General features: G+C 42.4%; 1 protein-coding gene and 1 long non-coding RNA gene across 4 annotated transcripts; both read right to left on the bottom strand.

Annotated features, from left to right (window-relative positions):
- Positions 1–3,455: 3,455 nt before the first annotated feature.
- Positions 3,456–6,042, bottom strand: LOC119209933 (uncharacterized). Of its 3 annotated transcripts, XR_009942460.1 has the most exons (7): positions 5,911–6,042; positions 5,616–5,717; positions 4,845–5,013; positions 4,647–4,709; positions 4,382–4,563; positions 4,160–4,281; positions 3,456–4,047 (listed from the first exon to the last, which is right to left on the bottom strand). It is a non-coding gene; the product is annotated as an uncharacterized LOC119209933 (long non-coding RNA). The 3 variants fall into 3 exon arrangements; XR_005119594.2 differs by having other exon boundaries at positions 3,456–4,281; XR_005119595.2 differs by lacking the exon at positions 5,616–5,717 and having other exon boundaries at positions 3,456–4,281.
- Positions 6,043–6,674: 632 nt separating this feature from the next.
- Positions 6,675–19,585, bottom strand: amph (amphiphysin). The gene is made up of 22 exons (XM_037458806.2): positions 19,452–19,585; positions 16,773–16,853; positions 16,166–16,220; positions 15,983–16,077; positions 15,560–15,655; positions 15,342–15,449; positions 15,156–15,241; positions 14,783–14,858; positions 14,581–14,663; positions 14,017–14,155; positions 12,845–12,964; positions 12,670–12,753; positions 12,425–12,451; positions 12,313–12,336; positions 11,978–12,208; positions 9,970–9,999; positions 9,645–9,686; positions 8,694–9,155; positions 8,437–8,487; positions 7,983–8,171; positions 7,774–7,875; positions 6,675–7,670 (listed from the first exon to the last, which is right to left on the bottom strand). The coding sequence occupies exons 1-22, from the start codon at positions 19,518–19,520 to the stop codon at positions 7,566–7,568; spliced, it is 2,355 nt and encodes a 784-aa protein (XP_037314703.2). The 5' UTR covers positions 19,521–19,585; the 3' UTR covers positions 6,675–7,565.
- Between the last annotated feature and the right edge of the window lie 663 nt (positions 19,586–20,248).

Below are 20,248 nucleotides of genomic sequence, written 5' to 3'. Positions count from 1 at the left end.
TGTTAAAAAGGTTGATGATTTTAATTTATTATAATTCAATTATAAGAGCTAAAACGCTGAAAAGTCATAGCACACCTCTCCTGAAGGAGCTGAACATTTTATTATTTGAATGGTCTTAATAGCTGAAAGTGTGAAGGAGTTGAAAGGTGCGGCGGAAGAAATAGAACTAGAATTTCCTGCTGAAAATGCGTTGGAATGCAGAAAGCTGAAATTAATTTCAAAAAGTTGCTTAAAGTACAGAAATGAAACAAGCTGAAATTATTCTAAACATTGCTGAATGAATAGAAAAAGCTGAAATACATTTAAAAATGGCTGAAAATACAGAAATGAGAAAAGCTGAAATCAACTTGAAACAATTGCAAAAAAACAAAGCACCTTAACACTACATAACATCATTCACCCATTCACACACCAATGACAGGACCTACCATACACAGTGGCACCTGCCCAACCAGTAACTAATATTCACACACACTGTAGTCACAGCTAGAGGAACAATGCTGGGATTAAGCGTCTTGCCCAAGGACACATTGACATGCAGGTTAGCCGGGCCTGGGATCAGACCGCCAACCCTCTGATTGGAGGACGGCCGCCCTCCCCACTCACCCACAGTCGCCCTAAGCTAATAGACCTAAAGTTATTATCAAACATTACAGTAAGAATTCCCTCCATTGGGGTTGAAATACTAGTAGTACTAGTAATATTAGTAGTAGTAAAAGTCATTTTAGTAATAATACCAGTTGAAATACTAGAAGTACTACTAGAAGTACTAGAAATATTAGTAGTGGTTGTAGTACTATTTGAAAGTGCAATAAGTATTCAATGAAACAGCTTTATCCTAAGCTTGTTGCTTGCCGCGGCAACGGAGCAGCTGCACTTAGCTCACAGACAGTTACTGAGAACCCACACGTCAAACAAATGCTTCCTGGAGCAAAACTATTTGGAGTAGACAAAAAATAATTAGATTTTGAGAGACCCAAGACTCTAGCGAACGTTTGAGTGTAGTTTTTATGTCTCTATGTGTTTTAAAACTGCTCTACCAGCAGTTTACAAAACATGGACCCTCTCTTGTCTTCCGACTTTGTCCTCACTCTAGCTCACACTCTAAATTCGAAAAGGACCCTAAAACTAATGAAGCATAACTAGTGATTATGAAAAAACTATAATAGATATCAACAAGCTGTTTTTTTATGAAATTGTTAAGACTTGTGGCAACATTTTAAAGTTTAAATGGTGTCTCTAGCTGAAAGATTGGAAAAGCTGAAAAAGTCGAAAGTTGAAGAAGTTTTGAGAGGATTTTAAAATGTAATCCATTGGAAACCATGTTAAAAAGGTTGATTTGAATTTATATTAATTCAACTATAAGAGCTTAAAAGCTGAAAAGTCATAGCCCACCTTCCCTGAATGAGCTGAACATTTTAATATTTGAATGGTTTGAATAGCTGAAAAAAACCTATAGAAATACAAACATACAGCATTATTAGTATGAGTGTTGGTATGTGAATGTTTTTCTTTTGAGATGTTTTTTAAAACATACAAAGCAGTCCCTAATTGCCTCCTTGTCTTTCTTCAACACTCAAATGATTACATTACACAGTGTGTTAACTTGGCAGTCATATTTATTCATAGTTAATCTAGGAGAGTAACTGTGGTCACAAGATGTCAATGTAAGCTTTAAAAAAAGGCTCAAGGTGAGTTTCATTTGTTCATTTATTTGGAGATTTATATCTGAAAATTTCATTTGTTTTACTCAATTTGAGCACAAGCTATATATAGAATTTAAAAACAATTACACCTAACTTTATCTGATCTACTTGCCCCCAGATTCCCCGCTGATGTCATCACTGTTTAAATAGATAGGCGACTGCAGCGCCACGGGAAGGACAACTTTTGAGAGTGTGTGTTACCCCGGAGCGGGGCACCATCTAGATCCAGGAGTTCTTCAGGACTCACCTGAGATGCGATGTGCAGATTAAAGTCAGAATATAGGTACAAATACTGTTACGGCCAGCTCATTTTGACCGCAACATAAAGAAAACAAGCCCACTGAAATTAACTGCAAGAGTTTATTCAATCTTTTAGAACCAAAGTTACTAAACAAACAAAGTCTAGGTTCAAAAACAAAAGGGAAAATCATAGTCCAAATGTGGGAGAGGAAAGGTTGGTATGCGTTGGATAAGGAAACAAAGGTAGACCAGCAGTCGCTCCCCTGGAGGAATGCCGACTCTCTGGAGAGGGGAAAACCAAAGATTTATCCCCTCCACAATCAAGAGGTATTCAGGGAGCAGGGGTGTGCCATCTCCCACGCCCTCCCTGGAAGACACCGCCACCAGCAGGGAGCAGGTGAAGGGCGGGGTCGTAACCATACTGATACATATACTTAAACGATTGAGGTAGATACGCTTTGCAAATAATCTATTTGTAGAATCTAAAAGTGTGCTTTCGCCTTACTTTGAAGGCCAACATTATCTCAAATATATTTACTTAGAGATCACGTGCTATTTCTCCATGCGGCTCCTGCAAACTCATCAAGACAGCAGCTTCATGTTCATACTTCATGTTCTTACTACTGCATCTGTATCAATGAAGGTCCACCCACCTTTCTTTTATCTGCCTGTCCTGTCCTTTTGCACAATGTTTGTATTCAACCACGTCCTCCTCTCAGTGGAACTGGATTTCCACTGAGAGGAGGACGTGGTTCTCATCACTGTGTTTCAGCCCCGTGGCTTTAGCCACAGGAGTAAGAGAGTTTGCAAACAAGCTCCAACTGTTGAATTTTTCTTTAATAGTTAATGACAAGAAAGCGATAGGCACTGCTAAAAAGTTGAAACTGCTCTCGTGCCAGATTTTGTGGCTAAATACGTATATCTTTTAGTTCCAAAGGGCCCTTCTGCTTCTGATCACAATGTGATCATGTGACATCCCAGAGAGTCGCCATCAGACTTTAGAAATAGACCCAAATTCTCCTTTCCAAAGCAGGAAAGCCTTCTGGCCGAGTGGTAGATCCACTGGGTTTTTTAAATTAGGATTTCCAGCCACGGAGGTATTCTGGAGGAAACTGGAGGAATTAGATTAGGATTATAGAATATTATTCCCAGTCCCGGAAACGATCTGGAGGAAGCTGCTGGAGGAATTTTTTGCAGTTTTTTTTTGTTGCCGTTGTGTGTGTGTGTGTGCGTGTGCGTGTGTGCATGTGTCACCTGTCATGTTGCAGTAGACCAGCTGTTTACATTTGGGTGGATCTATTTGATTATTACAGTGACTTATTTTTCCCCATTGCATTTTTTTGACCTAATATATTTGGATTTTTTTCTTCAAAATATTTGACTTTTTTCGACCATACATAGACTTTTTAAATATATTTTTTCAAACATATGTTTTTTTTTCTTTTTATTTCCATGACATTTTTAGTCTAGTTTTTTGACTTACGGTATTTATTACCAAATAAGTCCGGGAACCGTTGGGCCCGCGCGCCTAGCCCCTTGCGTTGCGGAGAAATCACTTTAGAAGGAAAAAGGTCAAATTCATCGTTTGACCCCCGTAGACCCAAGGGAAAGGTCCCAAAAGTGGGGCCAAAAGGTCAAGGAGATATCACCCGATAAAGTGCTTCCACATTTTGATTTAATTCTTCAGATGTCAGCGCCAACAAAAGCATAAGGCAGAGACAAAAAGGAACAATTATCAACATTTATTTACAGTGGGGGGGGAAACAGCTATGAACAATTATTTACGGGGGGTGGGGGGGGTCGCTGAACAGCCTCCGCCTTCTTTTAGGGCGGATTTCTTCTTCCTGGGAGGATGAACAATCCGAAGGGGTGTCCGGGCCATCAGTGGGAAAAGGGGAGGAGTTACAAGTGATAAAATCTGACTCTCAGTTCCAACACATTCCATGCTCAAGAAAAGCATCCGATGCAAAATACTTGCGCCCGCAACTTGTCCACCTGCGTGGGGGAAGCGCAGCGCTTGTGGACTGCCAAGGCGTTTTCTGCGCCCCCCCCGACCTTGCCCCCCCCTGGCGGAAGCGCTGAAAATCAGCTGCGATCCTCTCTGCAGTTGATAAACAGTTTATATTATTCTAACAACCACAAGAAACAAAAAGGTGAAAATGTAACTGAGCCGCTGCGGACCGGGGTCGAAAACAAATGTGGGCAGGCCACACCTGGACCAGCAGCAGGGGAGCCGTGGGGGGCCCAGGGATGGGGCTGTGTGGCAAAACAGGTGAAGCTTGAGCCTCCTCCTCGGAATCCTGGAACTCGAGGGCAAACTCCGGGTGGTCCTCCTCTGTAATGACATTTAGTCGATTTAAATTTGAAATTAAAAACCCTCTGCTTCCAAGTTTATGTCACACAATTTCCGCTTTGTACAGAAAAGCCATAACAACCTGCTAAAGTTATATTTCTGTATAGTTGGATGGGAAAATTAATGGAATATGATGAGCTCTCAGCCCCCTAGTCGACGGAGGCTCCTCGTGTCCAGGGCGGCTCCGGCTGGGAGCGGCGACGCTCCTTCACCGCCCTCTTAGCGTCACGCTCCCATCAACAGAGAATTCTAATATTAAACAAACTTGGGAAAAACAAAACATTAGATTTACAACAGATCCTGCCTACATGCTTTTTGTCAAATTAAAACGAATTAAACACACTTACCTCCACTGCAAACATGGCGTCTGTGAGGTGGTTCCTCTTCCCACAGGTCGCAGTGGAGGCGATCTGATGTACGGAGATAGGAAATGAACAATAAGCGAGTCCAGGAAGTGTCACAATGGTGGGTGTCGTCAGGGTAAAGGGTTTTAATAACAGGGTACCTTTGCATAAATGTGACAAACCCGTTTGCATTATTCTTACCGTGCACTGCCACATTTCATCAGGAGCCAGAACTCCTCCTGGTTCGGCACCGTGTGGCTGACCCCCAGGTGCTGCTTCAGGTAGCTGCCATTCTAAGCAACATGTCACAAAGGACACTCTACTGACTTCTACTTACCATCTTGGCAAAGACTCTCGACTACACTGGTACCTGGAGGGGTTTAAGAAAGACCAGTGTTTGTCAAAAATGTGAAAACTGACCCTATTTCAAACAATGAAAACTTTTTTCTGTTGCACGACCCAGCACACAAAATGTTCTTTTTCTGCTTCTGTACTTTTACCACTCTGATTTACTTGACACAAGTGCTGGGTGTGAGTGACTTTTTGTCCCCACGAGGCAGGCACCCCGTCCCTCTCTCTCACAGAAGGCATTGCCTTCTCCAAAAAATAAAGTTGTCTCCATAGGAGACGGTGATCTCCTCGCCACATTAAAGCAACAATCCCCTCAATGCTAATGTGAACCCTGGGTGGATAAGGATTCAAAATTGGATTATGAAGATTAAATCTGAGGCATAGCTTCAGTGTTGAAAACTGATAAAATAATTGCTGTCTGTGGTTCTGGCAATAATTTAGAAAAATAATAGCTTGCAGCAACATGGAAAAAATAACTGAACTAGTTGGAACTGTGAACTTAGTTCAAATATTTTGAAGTTTGAACTGAACAAGTTAATTTTAAAATGTGTGACCTGAACTTTGAACTAGTTCATGTAGAAAGTGAACCTTCCAGGGAGTCCCATGATTAATGAGACCTACCTAGTCCAAAGCAGCCATGATGCAAGCGGTCTTCTCATTAGGAGACTAGTGCACGTCTACCTGCGCCATGCGCTCTGCCTCAGCAGGAACATCTGAAACCCTCTGCATTGATCCAAATAAAAATAAAATTGATTCGGTATCCTGACGATACAAATACAAATGTTAACAAAAGTAACCACTGAAGAATCTCCTAAAATGTACGGACACATTAAAAGTGTAACAAAAACACAAGTTAGAAAAAGGACACCAAACCAGGCCACTACAGTCAGGAGTGATTACCGCCACAAAGACTCACCAATTTAAAGGCTAAATGGTTTGTAAAGATTTGTAAAAACCAATACTTTGCGATCCTGTCTGCGCCACCTCTGCGCCATGCTGCACCACCTGCTGAATGCGTGCATCCCTTCTTCTTCTTCTTCTTCTGCTTCTTCTTGGTTTTGATTGGCAACCAACTTTTGGAGCATTACCGCCACCATCTGGACTGGAGTGGAGTGTGGTTCAGGAGGTCATCCAACACTTTCCCAAAGCCTTACAAATTACCCAGTTATCTTCAAAAAGGAAAACAAAAAAATTAAACCAAATTTCACCAGACTCTTTTTTTTCCAGTAACTCATATAAATGTAATGTCATGTTTTTCATGCCACCCCACTACCACAGCAGGCTTCCTAAAGGGGAGATATAGCGCACCTGCAGACAATTCTGAGACGCACCTGTCGACAATTAAGGCCAGAAAGTCACTCCTTAAAATATGATTCATACCAAAAGCACTCAACAAAACCCCCCAGGACCGACAAGACAGACCTTTTCCTTTCCTTTTTTTTTTTTGAAGACCTGTCACACAGAGAAAAATCACATATTTTTGATCACTTTCATTGAAAGTGCAGTTCAAATTCGCAGAATAAACGTTTAGGTGACTAGCACCTCCCTATCAGAAGTTATTTTAGGAAAATCCTGTCCCGGCTCAAAGTCATTTGACACGGGAGATGATGCCAAAGGAAGGTCCTAAACTCTCCAGAGCTTTACACACCTAGGCCGATGTAGGGATACAGACACACTTAGTACTCTCATTAAATCTTATTTATTGACCACATAATTATGCATGGAATGTACATCACAAATAGCTCTAGGTTACACTCTAATATCAGAGGATTTGACATCCATTTTGCTCTTTTAAACCACTCTGGAGAAATATGGAGACCTGAAATAGATCTCCATAGATTGGACATTTGTTAATAGCTCACCTGTGATCATTCACTTAAAGTATTGTGGTTGGTTATGTTTTTTTGCACGACCATTTTAATAAGACATGTGACTTAAACATCTAAGCATGGATATTTACAATTGTGGGAAGATGCTATTTTTGGGGGGGGAAATAACGTGCCATATTTGAGATGGCCATGCTGGAGGTGCACTACTTTGTCAACGCTCAGATGATAAATGTCTTTGTGAAGAAGAAAAAAAGCAACACTTGACTCACCACAAATACCAAAAGAAATGTCACCACATACGGTCAACAGCGAAGTAGAAACAGTCATCGATAAAAGGGCTACAGTAATGAAAAAAAAAAAAAAACGTCATGTAACACTCGAGAACATTTAAATAGAACACAGCACTACTTATTCTCGAATAGCAGAATAACATACATACAACACACTTGGTGCAAAAAAAGGTTCAGTATCTATTTTAGCTTTCTGTAGATTGCAGCAATCCCACTGCGTCACACTTTATTCTTTCCACAAAATCAAAAATTAAAACTCAATTCCAGGAAGGCCAGACTATCACATCATGCATGGTAATTATGGGGATTAGTTTTACTTTCTGTGAACTCGGACTCTGCATGTTGCAGAGTGAATAAGCATCGTGTCCAGCGGCGGGTCAGAAGGTGTTTCTGGGATCCGGCTTCAAGGCGGCTCGAGGTGCTCGGGGCGCGGACGGGTCGAACGAGACTTTTCACTCCAACCGCTGTGTGAAGTTGTCCGGGAAGAGTCCTCGGTGAGCGCCGGAGCCGAGCGCCGACCACTCACTTTCTCTGATTCCTGTGAGCCAGCCGGCATCCTGCAGCAACAGAGACTACATTCACTTCCGCCCTGCATGACCGCAGACTCCTCCAACTACCGCCCCCCCCCCCCCAAAAAAAGACCTCGCAACCATTCGTTACCTGATCCTCCGCCGAGGCAGTGGGAACCACCAACACCACGTCACCTCTTCTCAGTTCCAGCTCATCCGAATTTGCTGCCTCAAAGTCATGCATCGTCTCCACCTGCAAATAGAAAAAACATCCCCCCCCCCACACACCCTTTGCTGAGCACAGGAAGACCACGTACACTATTTGTGTTGAAATAGTTTGTGCACATTTTTCAGCCCCACCTTGTAAAGGAAATCATCCGGGAGTCCTGACACTCCACCAGACGGACTCATGTGTTTGACCTTCTGGTTCTCAGGGGTGACACCATTGTCGCCGATGGCTGTGGGAGAGATGATGTCAGCATCCCGGTCATCGTCTCCTTCGTTGCTGGAGGCAGGCTCGATGACCACGGATGGTATCGGCATTTGTTCCTGGAAAAGACAACAATAAACTTGTTTTTGGGTTTCTAATAACAAGAATAAAGCACAACTAAATGTGCTACACCTAAACTACATATACATGAATGTTACTGATCAGAATCGAAAATTCAATGAACAACATGTTGTAGAGTCAAATAGTAATTAAAAACTCTATGTCTGGTCATGTAAGGGTTAACATTTTCAAACAAAACAATAATTAACTTGAATGCTTTTGATGCTTTGATAACTCGTCGTAATAAAGGATAATTATAGTTACCGATGGAATTGCTTCAACAGGTAATGTTTTAGCATTGTTGTCAGGAGCAACCTGTTAAACAGGAACAGTAACGTATGGAGTTAGAGCTGCATATTAGTTTAAATGTATTCACATACATGCTTATTTGGGGCAAACAATCCGACAAAAACCTGCAATATAAAGAGTTCCCACAATACCCAGTTCTGCACATTGTTCAAATCGAATAGAAAGGAATGATAATAATGGTGAGTTGTTATTTATCTTTTGCACCGACTCACATCAGGCTTGCTTTTGTTGCTAGAACCTTCTGGAGGATCCTCCTCACCAACAGAGGGCCCTCCAAGTTCCTCCACCTCCTCTCTTGTAGGAAGCTCCTCGCCGGAAGAGGGAGCTGGAGGATGCTCACCAGCGGGAGGAGATGAAGACTTTTCACCAGCAGGAGGAGATGAAGGACCCTCACCAGCGGGAGGAGATGAAGGACCCTCACCAGCGGGAGGAGATGAAGGACCCTCACCAGCGGGAGGAGATGAAGGACCCTCACCAGCAGGAGGAGATGAAGGACCCTCACCAGCAGGAGGAGATGAAGGACCCTCACCAGCAGGAGGAGATGAAGGACCCTCACCAGCAGGAGGAGATGAAGACTTCTCACCCTCGAGGGCAGATGGAGCCTTGTCTTGTTCATCAGCAGCTTCTCTAACTAAAGCTTCTGGAGGACCTTTTGAGTCTGCAGGACCTTCATTCTTTTAGAAAGAAATATTTGGGTCAACCCTTAAATTCTTGCTGCAGCTATTTAACAAGAAACTTAATGTAAGGTTTAGAATGTGAAAATGGACCATTCATTTCAGACCTCATTTCAATGTCCATAAAAGTTGAGGAACATACACAAATCTTTCAATTTGCAAATCCGCAAATACATGCAAAAGTCATTAAAAATAATCTTAAACAGATGCAGGGTTCCAACCATAAAGAAGACATCATATTTTTTTAATTGTATGAAAGATTTTCTTTTTATGGCTTATTTTGACCAGTTTCATTTTGTAATCAAATTAAAAGTATACAAAAGTGTTTATTTTTATAACAAAAAGGAGAATTGTGTCTCTTTGACACACTCTTTTTCTATCTGATAATGTATTGCACATATTTGGTCTGTACAGTACTGAATATGTTTTTCCAGAGAACTACAGCTTAAACAATTAAACTATAAACTCAAACTTAAAATTTAAACTCACCATCTCATCAAAATCAGCAAAGAACGATTGACCAGTGGTCTCCTTCGGGGTGAAAAAAAGAGAAAAGGCAATAACAGTCAAAATTAAGAGTCACAACCTGGAAATACAGGATTATTTTCCATTAAGAAAAAGGAATTCTGTGTTGTTAAAAGCAAAACTTACAATAAAAATAAAGGACGCCCCCATTAACGATGTGCGACTAATGATAACAGCTGAATGCAAACTGCTCATTTAAATGTTTTGATGCATTTTGGAAAAACTACAACTAATTTAACACAGACAATAGACGATACATTTAAATTCAAGTTTAGTTTGAAAAGGTTACCTGTGGGAATCCGGTAAATGTATTGATCACCTAAATTGAATTGCAAAGACACAATTAGTGTTTGAAGGTTCCAGGATAAAAACAAGCCCAATGTGAGACAGAGATGTGTTAAGGATGGACTCCATGTGCAAATGAAAGCATGAACGAGCAAACAAAGCAAACAGCAGGCAGGTGGAGAAGTGGGAGGAGCTCAAGCTGGGATCCAGGTTTCAGGACAAATACCACTGTGGTGCTCGTACTGCGGGAAGGTAGAAGACGGGAAAAGGGGGTTTCCGATTGGTCTATTCTAACCTGTGCTAATCTACCACAGAGAAGACGGGAGGAAGTCAAGTACCTCTTCCTTTTCTGTATCTAGCTCTTGGTACAATTTCCCAAATCTCCGGTTTGCCGTCTCGTCTTCGGACATGTCTGAATTTTCTGGTTCTTTGGGAATTCTGGTAACGATTACATCTTTTATTCCCACAGCTGTTCCAGAGACAGCAGCAGAAGCAGAGATTGGTTGAGAGTCGAAGCCACTGAAGCCACCGGCCTCCTGCCAGGACATGGCGTTGGAGGCGGGACACTTCGTTCCTGAAGAAGCTGCCGGGAAAGCGTCGGCAAAAGGGTCCGCATCCCACCCGCTTCTTCCAACCCAAGAGGGCACAACCCCACTTTCTCCTGCGGCCTCAGCGAAAGGATCAAATTCAAAACCAGCCCCCTTGTCTCCAAACTGCGTCTGAGCAAAAGGATCCGAATCAAACCCTCCCCGTGTTTCAGCAAAATCGTCTAAATCAAACGCACCTCCCCCCTGTGTTTCAGCTAAAGGATCTGAATCAAATGCACTTCCTCCCCGTGTTTCTGCAAACACCTGTGAATCAAACGCACCTCCCCCCTGTGTTTCTGCAAACACCTGTGAATCAAACGCACCTCCCCCCTGTGTTTCAGCTAAAGGATCTGAATCAAACCAACCTGCTCTGTGAGTTTCAGGTAAGGGAACTGAATCAAACGCACCTCCTCCCCGTGTTTCAGCAAACACCTGTGAATCAAACGCACCTCCTCCTTGTGATTCAGGTAAGGGAACTGAATCAAACGCACCTCCTCTCTGTCCTTCACCGAAACGATCTGAATCGAATGCACCTCCTCCCCGTGTTTCTGCAAACACCTGTGAATCAAACGCACCTCCTCCTTGTGATTCAAGTGAGGGAACTGAATCAAACGCACCTCCTCCCTGTCTTTCACCAAAAGGATCTGGATCAAACGCACCTCCTCCCTGTCTTTCACCAAAAGGATCTGGATCAAACGCACCTCCTCCCTGTGTTTTAGAAAAAGGATCTGAATTGAATGCACTTCCTCCCTCTGTTTCAGCAAAATAATCGAAATCAAGCGTACCTCCCTGTTTTTCACCGAAAGGATCTGATTGAAAAGCACCTCCTCCTCGTAATTCAAGTGAGGGATGGGAATCGAACACACCTCCTCCCTGTGTTTCAGCAAAAGGATCTGAATCGAACGCTCCGCCCCCCTGTGATTCAACTGAATCAAACGCACCTCCTCCATGTGTTTCCGCTGAAGGATCTGTGCACGCTGATTTGAGATCAGTTATTTTTCCCGGCAACTCTTCTTCTGAACAGTTTATTTTTGTTGCATTGCTCCCGGGGGAAGCTTGTTTCACTGCTTGAGACCAATCTGCTGGCACGCCATCATATCCCTCTGACACATTCACCGGGGGGGGATCTACACGTGAAAGTTCGGCATCTGCACTCGCCCAATCTCCGCCTTGACCTCCGTCTCCCCACTCCTCAGCCGTCTCGTACTCGGATCCAGACCATTCTGGAGACCTGGACCACCTGTCCTCTGTATTGTCCTCAATCCGTTTGCCATACTCATTGGTAACTATTAACCCTGGGGTGGACTTCCTGCGATCTTCCTGCCATGCATTTCCCACTGAGTCTGACTGCCCTGCCTCAACTTCACCAACTCCAACTGCAGATGGATGAAGGTCGGGGTCAGTTTGAGGGTTCCAGCTGCTAACCTCATCTTCAGCGGCTGTGGCTACCTCTCTGTCCCGGGGAGGGGTGGCCGTGTCTGCACCTGGCTGCCAGCCGTCTGTCTGGGGCAAGTCCTGGGTCCCCCCCTGTACCTCCCCCCGTGCCCCCTCCAGCCCTACAGCGGGGGCATCCACTGCCGGAGGAGTGTCTTCATTTGCCGGCAAAGAACCGAAGTCAGCAGACCAGTCGGCGACGAAGTTGGTGTCTGCAGCCTGCTTGGAAAAGGCAGGAGGTGTTAAAAGTTTAGCCCCCCCCCCCCACCGCTCTGAAACTACACTTCTAATGGACAGGTCTATCGTAAAGTAATGTGTGTACTTACCGATTCAGCTGTTTGCGCATTTGCCTAAAAATTTTTTAAAAAAGAGGTAGAAGAAGGTTGAAAATCCTATTTTTTAACAACTATAAATAAAAAGGTAGAAGACTTGACTTACAGCCCACATGTCCCAAGGCACAGCTGTCTGAAAGAGGAAGGTGGTTCATGTTACTCATTATAAACCACATTTAAAAAAACAGATTAATATCAACTGGGATGGATGGGAATGAACTTTGTTGGGGAAACTCGGGGTTCTGGCATCGCTTTGTCCAATCAGACAAAATCAAGTTTTCTTGACTACACTCGGGTTCAAGCTGTTGCCAGGAAGAAGTGAATGTTTATCGTCTGTCAGTCAAAGACAACCTGCGGTATTGGAGAAACACTTTCATCTGGCTGAAAAGCATCGAAGTCCATGTCGAGAAGAGATTCTCCTGGTCTTTCATTAGGCTGTGAACAACAACAACACCACAAGAGAGATAAATATTCACTGCATCGGTTTGTTCTTAGAAATGTTAAAGTAGAAGAAGAATCCACAGACCTGTGATAGGGAAGGTGCTGGTAAAAAATCACCTCCAAATAGGTTGATGATCTGCTCCTCTGCCACCTCCTTGGTAGGTGTGGCTTTTGGTGGTGGAGGTACCGGCGGCCCCTTTTTAAGCTGCCAAAAGAAGTGTGTTGTTTAAGTTGTAGTTGTATTAGGCTAAAGGATGATACATCATTTTGGCCTATAACCGAATATAATAATATCACACTGCTAAGTCCCTTAATTATGTAAAAAAAAGTACTTTACTGCACCGCTGTAGCTTAAGGAGCTTATAGGAAAGCCAAGCAACACCAGTTTAACACCCCTTCATGTTTAAAGGTTACATGACACATACAATCACATGTATACAACAACATTACAGATGTGAAACACAAACACACACCAACACACGCATTTGTCCAAATTACAAACCTGTAAACGCTATTGAAGGCAAACCATAACTATTCAAATGTCAGCAATAAACTGAACAGCTATGTTGTGATTTATTCACTCTACACATACATTAAAAAGAGCAAATGTTACATGTTCACTCACCAGTTAACAGACAAAAAGGGGCAGCAAAGAAAAACAGTCACATAAAGTTACTGTAATGTTCCAACAGTTGACTAAACAAGCAAACAGATTTGAGAAAAGTAATATTCTTCTAATAAATGTTTTAAATTCTCTGGTAGAGAAGTTCAAACAGTTATTAATCAATCACTATTAAATAATCACAGTTTTTGTGGGGTTAGAGTGTATATATCACTATACAATTATCTATCAATACTCTTACATTGTGTCATTATGAAACTCAACAAGATCATGATCCAGTTAGGATTAGATCATTTGGGATGGACATCTGGATCTAGTTACAGATAACATCTAACTGTGATGAAGATCTGATTAGGTTTAGATATTCCCATGATGAAGACCTAGATCCAGTTAGGATAAAATATTCCTGTGATGGAGATCCGGATCCAATTAGGATTAGATCTACTATCTGATGAAGACCAAGGATCCAGTTAGGATTACATCGCCATGAAACTCTCATTATGGGATGGAGATCTGAATACATTTAGGGTAACATCTAACCGCATATCTGGATCCAATCAGGGTAACATCTAACTGTGATGGAGATCTGGATCCACCTATTCAGTGAATCTGGAACTATTAAGCATGAGATCTACCTGTAAAGGGGATTTGGGCCGCGGTGGTCCGGGGGAGACGGGGCGGAGCATGTGATTAGGGATGGCATCTGGACTCTCAGGTGGACTCTCGTCGTCTGTTGGTGACGGGGTCCTGGCGAGTCTTAGTGGTCCTGAATCACTGAGGGACGAGACAGAATTCACACCATCACATGGTTGCAAAGTCGTTCCTATGGCCGGTGTCAGATGTTATAGACAGGCACCTGTATCACAGATGTTCTAATGCAATAAGAAAATCAACATTGTAAAAGTTTACTTATCTAACTGACCAAATATCATTCCATTTAAAAACAACCAGTTCATTTCATTGTATTGTTTTATCCACACGTCACTTTAACTTCACATCGTTTTGGAAGACATGTCACATTAAAGCAGACTGTCAATGGATAGAAAACATATGCACAAATTATACCAATAATGTCTCAAGAACAATTTCCAAAGCATTCGATCAATCAGAAAGATGATTCAATCACAAACATACACACTTTCTATGTAAGTCGATACGTTTTTAATCAAACTACACTCGTGTTTTTAAATGAAACTGACCTTGGTGCTCCTTGAATGGTGAACATTTTGTCAGAGTGCTGCTCGGCCAGTTGTGTCATCACCTCATACAGCTGCCTGCATACCTGAAGGGTGTCAGTGAGAAGAAAGGTTTCACCCTCCACATGTACTCATAAAGTGCCCACACCCTATTGGTCCATCACTAATCAGTCATGATATCTTTAACACACACACACACACACACCTGAGAGATCTCGCGGTGAAATTTGGCCTCCAGATTGGTCACACTCTTATAGGTGCTGATGTAGAATCCAACGCGGCTACAGAAGAAGAAAACAAAGTCTGACTCTCGGTAATCTGATGTCTTTCTCCAGATAAGCGGCAAATCAATTGAACTGGTTATTATGTCGCACCAATGCACCAAGATGAGAGGGTAAAGCGAAGGGGAGAAGAAGAAAAAGGGGAACTTGAAGGTGAGGTTGGAGGGTTGCTGTGGGAACTGTTAAAAGTTAGGAGGAAAATCCAAAAAAAGTTGGAGTGAATTGATTCCTGATGATACACTCACGTTGCTTACAATGGTGTAAAGGGTGTGTGTGTGTGTGTGAGATGTTACTCACCTGTCCCAGAGAGTCGGTAGTTCATCCTGCAGGCCAACGTTCAACTCATCAAACACTTTCTGCGCCTTTTTCAACTCTTCATCTGCCTTCAGACGACAACAAGTATATTTGATCAAATCAACTCCACACATCACGTGAAAAGTTGGTACAGCATCTGGTTCCTGAGGTCATCGCACAAGGACTCACCTTCATCACCTTGCGGTCATTTTTCATGCCTGACAACTGCAGTGTTTCCACGTGATGACGAGCACTGTCGTAGTCGATCAGTTTGCGGCTTCTTTTGGCCACACGGGTCTGCGATGTCACATGGTTTCAGGTTTTTACATGACACTTCCTACATCAAAACCGCCATCGATTTTTATTTATTTATTTTTTTTTAAATCAAAAGACAAGGTGTTTGTTACTTTGAGGTCAGGAAACTGTAGCAGGTACTCGTCCAGGTTCAGCAACGTCGAGTCCACCAGCTTGTTATGAAAGTCTTCCCACATTGCGTCACAGTCCTGTGGAAATCACAAAATAACTTGTTGTCACAGTAACACATCGAAAACGTTGAAATGACTCTGTAAGATCTATAATGCCAGGATAAGCATGCTTTCTTTGGGCCAGGGCTGACTGGGCCCTGGGGGTTAAAGGTGGTCGCCAACAGCAAAGCTCCCAAGGTCAATGGCCCACACAAACTGCTCCACCATCAGACGTTATAGAAAACCATTAGTATGGGTTAGAGTGACCTGTAGGTTGGAGTAAGACCTAGAGAACGGTATGTTACAGTAAGACCTGGACACTTTTGAATACAAAAGTCTCCAGTATGAGTATTGTACGAGTCTGACCTTTCCAATGACCATGATGTCATCTTTTCCGTGCCAGTCTGGTTCATAGACTTCATGCAGTGACTGGGTCAAGTTGATGGAGGCCTGCTGCATCCCTGCTGGGACAAAAACACAGGTTATGTATTTTTGGTTTCATATGTGTTGTATGAAATAATCAATGTGCTTTACTATAAATACTCTTGCCTTTAATGGCAGACATGTAGGCCTTCATTTCCCTCTGCAGCCGCGAACCTTCAGACTGACAGAATAGACACATTGATGGTTAATAACAAACACACATCAGTCCGTACTTTTAGTAACATAAATGTGAGGGTTACAATCAAAAATCACTCTTTTAGCATAAGACTATGTTATAACATATTTTACCATTAAAGTGTACAGACTGTAAAGCTTTCTGAGTCTATTTTGTAATTTTGGGCTATACAAGATAAAATGAATTGAAATAAAATAGCTTTCAGTCTTCCACACAAAGTAAACTACAGACCGCCTCCGACAAAGTAAACTACTGTATGGGGAACATATCGGCACACTAAAACTAATTTCACTTTCATCAACAGTCGATCCGCCCATTCCCTTTATAATTTAGCGTTGGGCATTTTTTCCCCTTTTAAGTTAAACCGGAGAGGGGAATTGTTCTAAGATTGACACCTACACAAAGTAAACTACAGACCCACGTATGCACAAAGTAAGCTTGATACGGGTTGTTTACACATTAGTTTATGACCAAATGTTGAAATGATAAATGGAAATAAATCTGATGGCACTACAGTAAACCCTGTATTCTTCTCACCTCCTGTCTCCTGAAGTTGACGACCACTTGTTCAAACAGCTCATCTTTGGTCTCATCTGCTTTTCCCAGTTTCTGGAGCACCTGACAAATCACAAAATAATACAGATTCATGAACATAAAATACAGCCAGTTTTGTCATTAATTTGAACTGTTAATCCCTTAACAGTTGATAGTGTATCCCAGCAAATGTAGATTAGAAAGATATTTGAAGTATATTGTGCGTGTTTCTGTAAAGTTCCATGGGATGATGGAGTTGATGTCTTCAACGGCGCTTTTCTAGCGTTAGCAGTTCTGCTTTAGTAACAAACCGTGCATCATACACTAGTCAATACAGTGCCTGTTTATATATTGACGCACTATATTGAATGTAGAATTTTTTTTAAAACGTCTGTCGAACGTGCACCAACATGCATCCATGTTGGTGCATCTACAAGGAGGGGCGGGTGATTGGACACAGGTGGAAACAATCAGACACTGCAGACAATCACAGGACAAGGCAGGAAGTGACGCTAGCCCCAGGAACAAGAGACATGAAACTACAAAATAAGACAGGAAGAAGCCCCAATTCGTGACCATTCCACTGGGTGAAACGGACTCTTCCTGCTGTCCTTGTGCACTTTGCTCTCGACTCGCCATCATTTCACGACTGTGTTGGAAGGGTTAATGTTTGAGGAATTCCTCTGCACGGCTCTCCGTTGTATGTTGCGCCCGTTTCTTTTACTTGCAAGGAAAAAAAGCGCTCTACATCATCAGCTACCGGCCCAGCCTCTTCTGTTTGAAGCATAAACTAGACTTAAGGTTGAAAAGGCAAGGTTTCCTTTAACAGCTAACGCTAGTGCCAACATTAGCTTGTGGGTGCTAGTACTCCAAGAGCTGACTGGATTTCCACCTGCTCAGTGTGAAGAAAATGTCTCATTTACAAATGTAACTCTTACCTTGCCACAGTGTGAAGCCACAATCTCGGCTTTAAGTTATCCATATATATATACTGATATATCTGAGGACATCAAGTCCTGGGCCACGTTCCTCGTACGTGGCTAACTGAGTTAGCAGGATCATTTTCAGGATAAGAGGACGTAGATCAGGCTTTTCGGTTCCCTGAACAAATTTGACTAAATCACCATAGCAACACATTGAAAAACATGAACCTGTCATAGATGTCATAGATATTAAATACTATGACTTTAATCACTAATGATCATGTCATCTATTTAACGGTATGCAGCCTCATTGATCACTATATTATATACATATAATACTATGAGGTTAATCACTATCAATGTAGAGACACAGAAGAGGTTCAGGTACATCGCCAATTTAATTCGTAGTGATGTTTGTGCGTTTAACTGTACGAGTACACCACACTGATTATCAGCCTCTTGATGTTTGAGTAACAAGACAAACGGTAGGTGTGTGTTGCATTAAAATATTTACTGTTTATTTTTTGTTACTGTATTCAACCTCCTCTTCCTAAAATGATAAAGCTAATGCAGTGGGATGTAATTCAAAAGCCATGAATTAAATGTTAAACCTCAGTAATGTTTTGTGTATCTTCCATCCAATATGAATAAATATTAGATGTACGCCTGTCAATGTAATCCAGTAAAGTTCAGCAGCACCACAAACTACAGCTGCTTCATCTGCTTTATAAAGATGTTGGACTGTATAACAACGCTGATCTGATCCAGTTAGGTATTTTGTTTAATTATTTCATGACTGATTATATATAAATATATACTGCTCAATATTATCTACCGGTACACCATTTATAATTTTAAATGAAAATGAAACAAAATCTTGTTAATAGTAAAATACTTAAGTCAAAAACTATATTAAAACGTATTAGCAAGACCAGCTGACGTGGTGACGTCATCAAGTCAGCTGCCGTTCCAATTGCGGAAACGTCCGTTCTCCAGAACCCGTGAGTCCGTTCTCGCGGTCTGCGGTGTTGAGAAACTGGCCCAGTTCGTACCATACGGCGTTACGCTGTCCAATGAACGTCAAAGTTGACCATTTGTGCTCTGTGTATTCACACACTGCAGATAACATGTGATTTTATGGGAAGGTTATTTGTAAGTATTGATTTACATCAATTTGACAGATACATGTAGAATGTGTGTGGACTGTATACATGCATCTCATGTTTATATCCGCAGTCCAAAAGCCCTCTCCTATTAATAACGTGCAGGTAGCTGATCCTGCGTCAGAAATAACGTCATTACGCCACAGACACCCCCCTCCCCCTCCCGACCTTGGCAGCAGGAAAACTCGTTCTCACCGTCATTTATTTAACATGTACGTAAAATACATGCATATCATGTGACATCGTTGCAAAGGGTTACAATGATTGAATGATTGTTCTGCTTCCAAAATAAAACCCTCTCCGTCACGTCCCGATGATGACGATTTCAGTTTTATGTGCCGATCTGAACGGAAACATCATGACGTCACCCCCTCTTTGCCGATCAATATCGGCTCGTGAAAAAAATAGCAAGAATATCGCAAAAGAATAATAATAACATCACGGAGCTCTGCGGGCCTGCAACCTCCACCCATATCCCCGTGATCCTCCATCTGTCGACCACCGTCACCACCTGCTTCATCAACCCACATTCATTCCTCCTCCTCACCCTCATCATCATCATCACCATCATCATCATCACCACAGGCTGCTCTTACCTTCTCCTGCGCGCGGTTCAGCCTTTTCTGCACGTTTTTAGCAAAGATCCCGGTTTTAATTTCCGCCATGATGCCTGCGGAGAGAGATAGGCGGATTAACAACTAGAAAGAGACACCAACTGACGGGGGGGGGGGGGGGGGAGCGTGTGTGTGTTTGTGTGTGTGTGTGTGTGTGCGTGTAGTGGGCGGGGTTTAGGGCAACGACTCAGCTGATTGGATTGTTTCAGCCTCCACTCTTTTCTTTGAATGAAACTATGAAACACTGTCGACTGAAATAAATGTGCATTTAAATGGACCTTGACTTCCTGTTGGGGGGGGGGGTGAGTGGTTTGGGTCTGTGGGCCACTTGTGGTTTACAGACCTCAATCGGATTAATAAATGATTTTGAACATGAAATGCAACAGTGATACCTTTGCCTTTTTTTTTTAAAGTATGTAATCACATGGGGATACGGATCATTGTGATCTGATCACCTTGAAAGGAGCCGTTTGTGTCCACACAGGAAGTCGGTGCCAGTGTTTCTACTGGTGCCCAGAATGGACAAACATGATGTCACACGTGATCTTTGGCTTTATTCTGGAATCTCACGGACAAGCACAACACTGGAGCTTGGAGATTATATATACAATCAAATACTTGTTGTTATTAGGATTATGTATTTATTATTAATCATGTGGTCCAAATTATTCCTCTTCAATATTTGGTTATTTACCACTCCAGTGGGAGCCTGTTTGTGTCTTTATTTGAGACAAGTTAAGAAGACAAAATGAGAATCAGGCTGTGGCTCAGGTGAGGGA

This window comes from Pungitius pungitius, chromosome 15 (genome assembly GCF_949316345.1).
Source record: "Pungitius pungitius chromosome 15, fPunPun2.1, whole genome shotgun sequence".
Lineage (NCBI taxonomy): Eukaryota > Metazoa > Chordata > Actinopteri > Perciformes > Gasterosteidae > Pungitius > Pungitius pungitius.
Note: the sequence above shows the minus strand (reverse complement) of the source record. Positions and strands in the feature narration are given on the sequence as shown.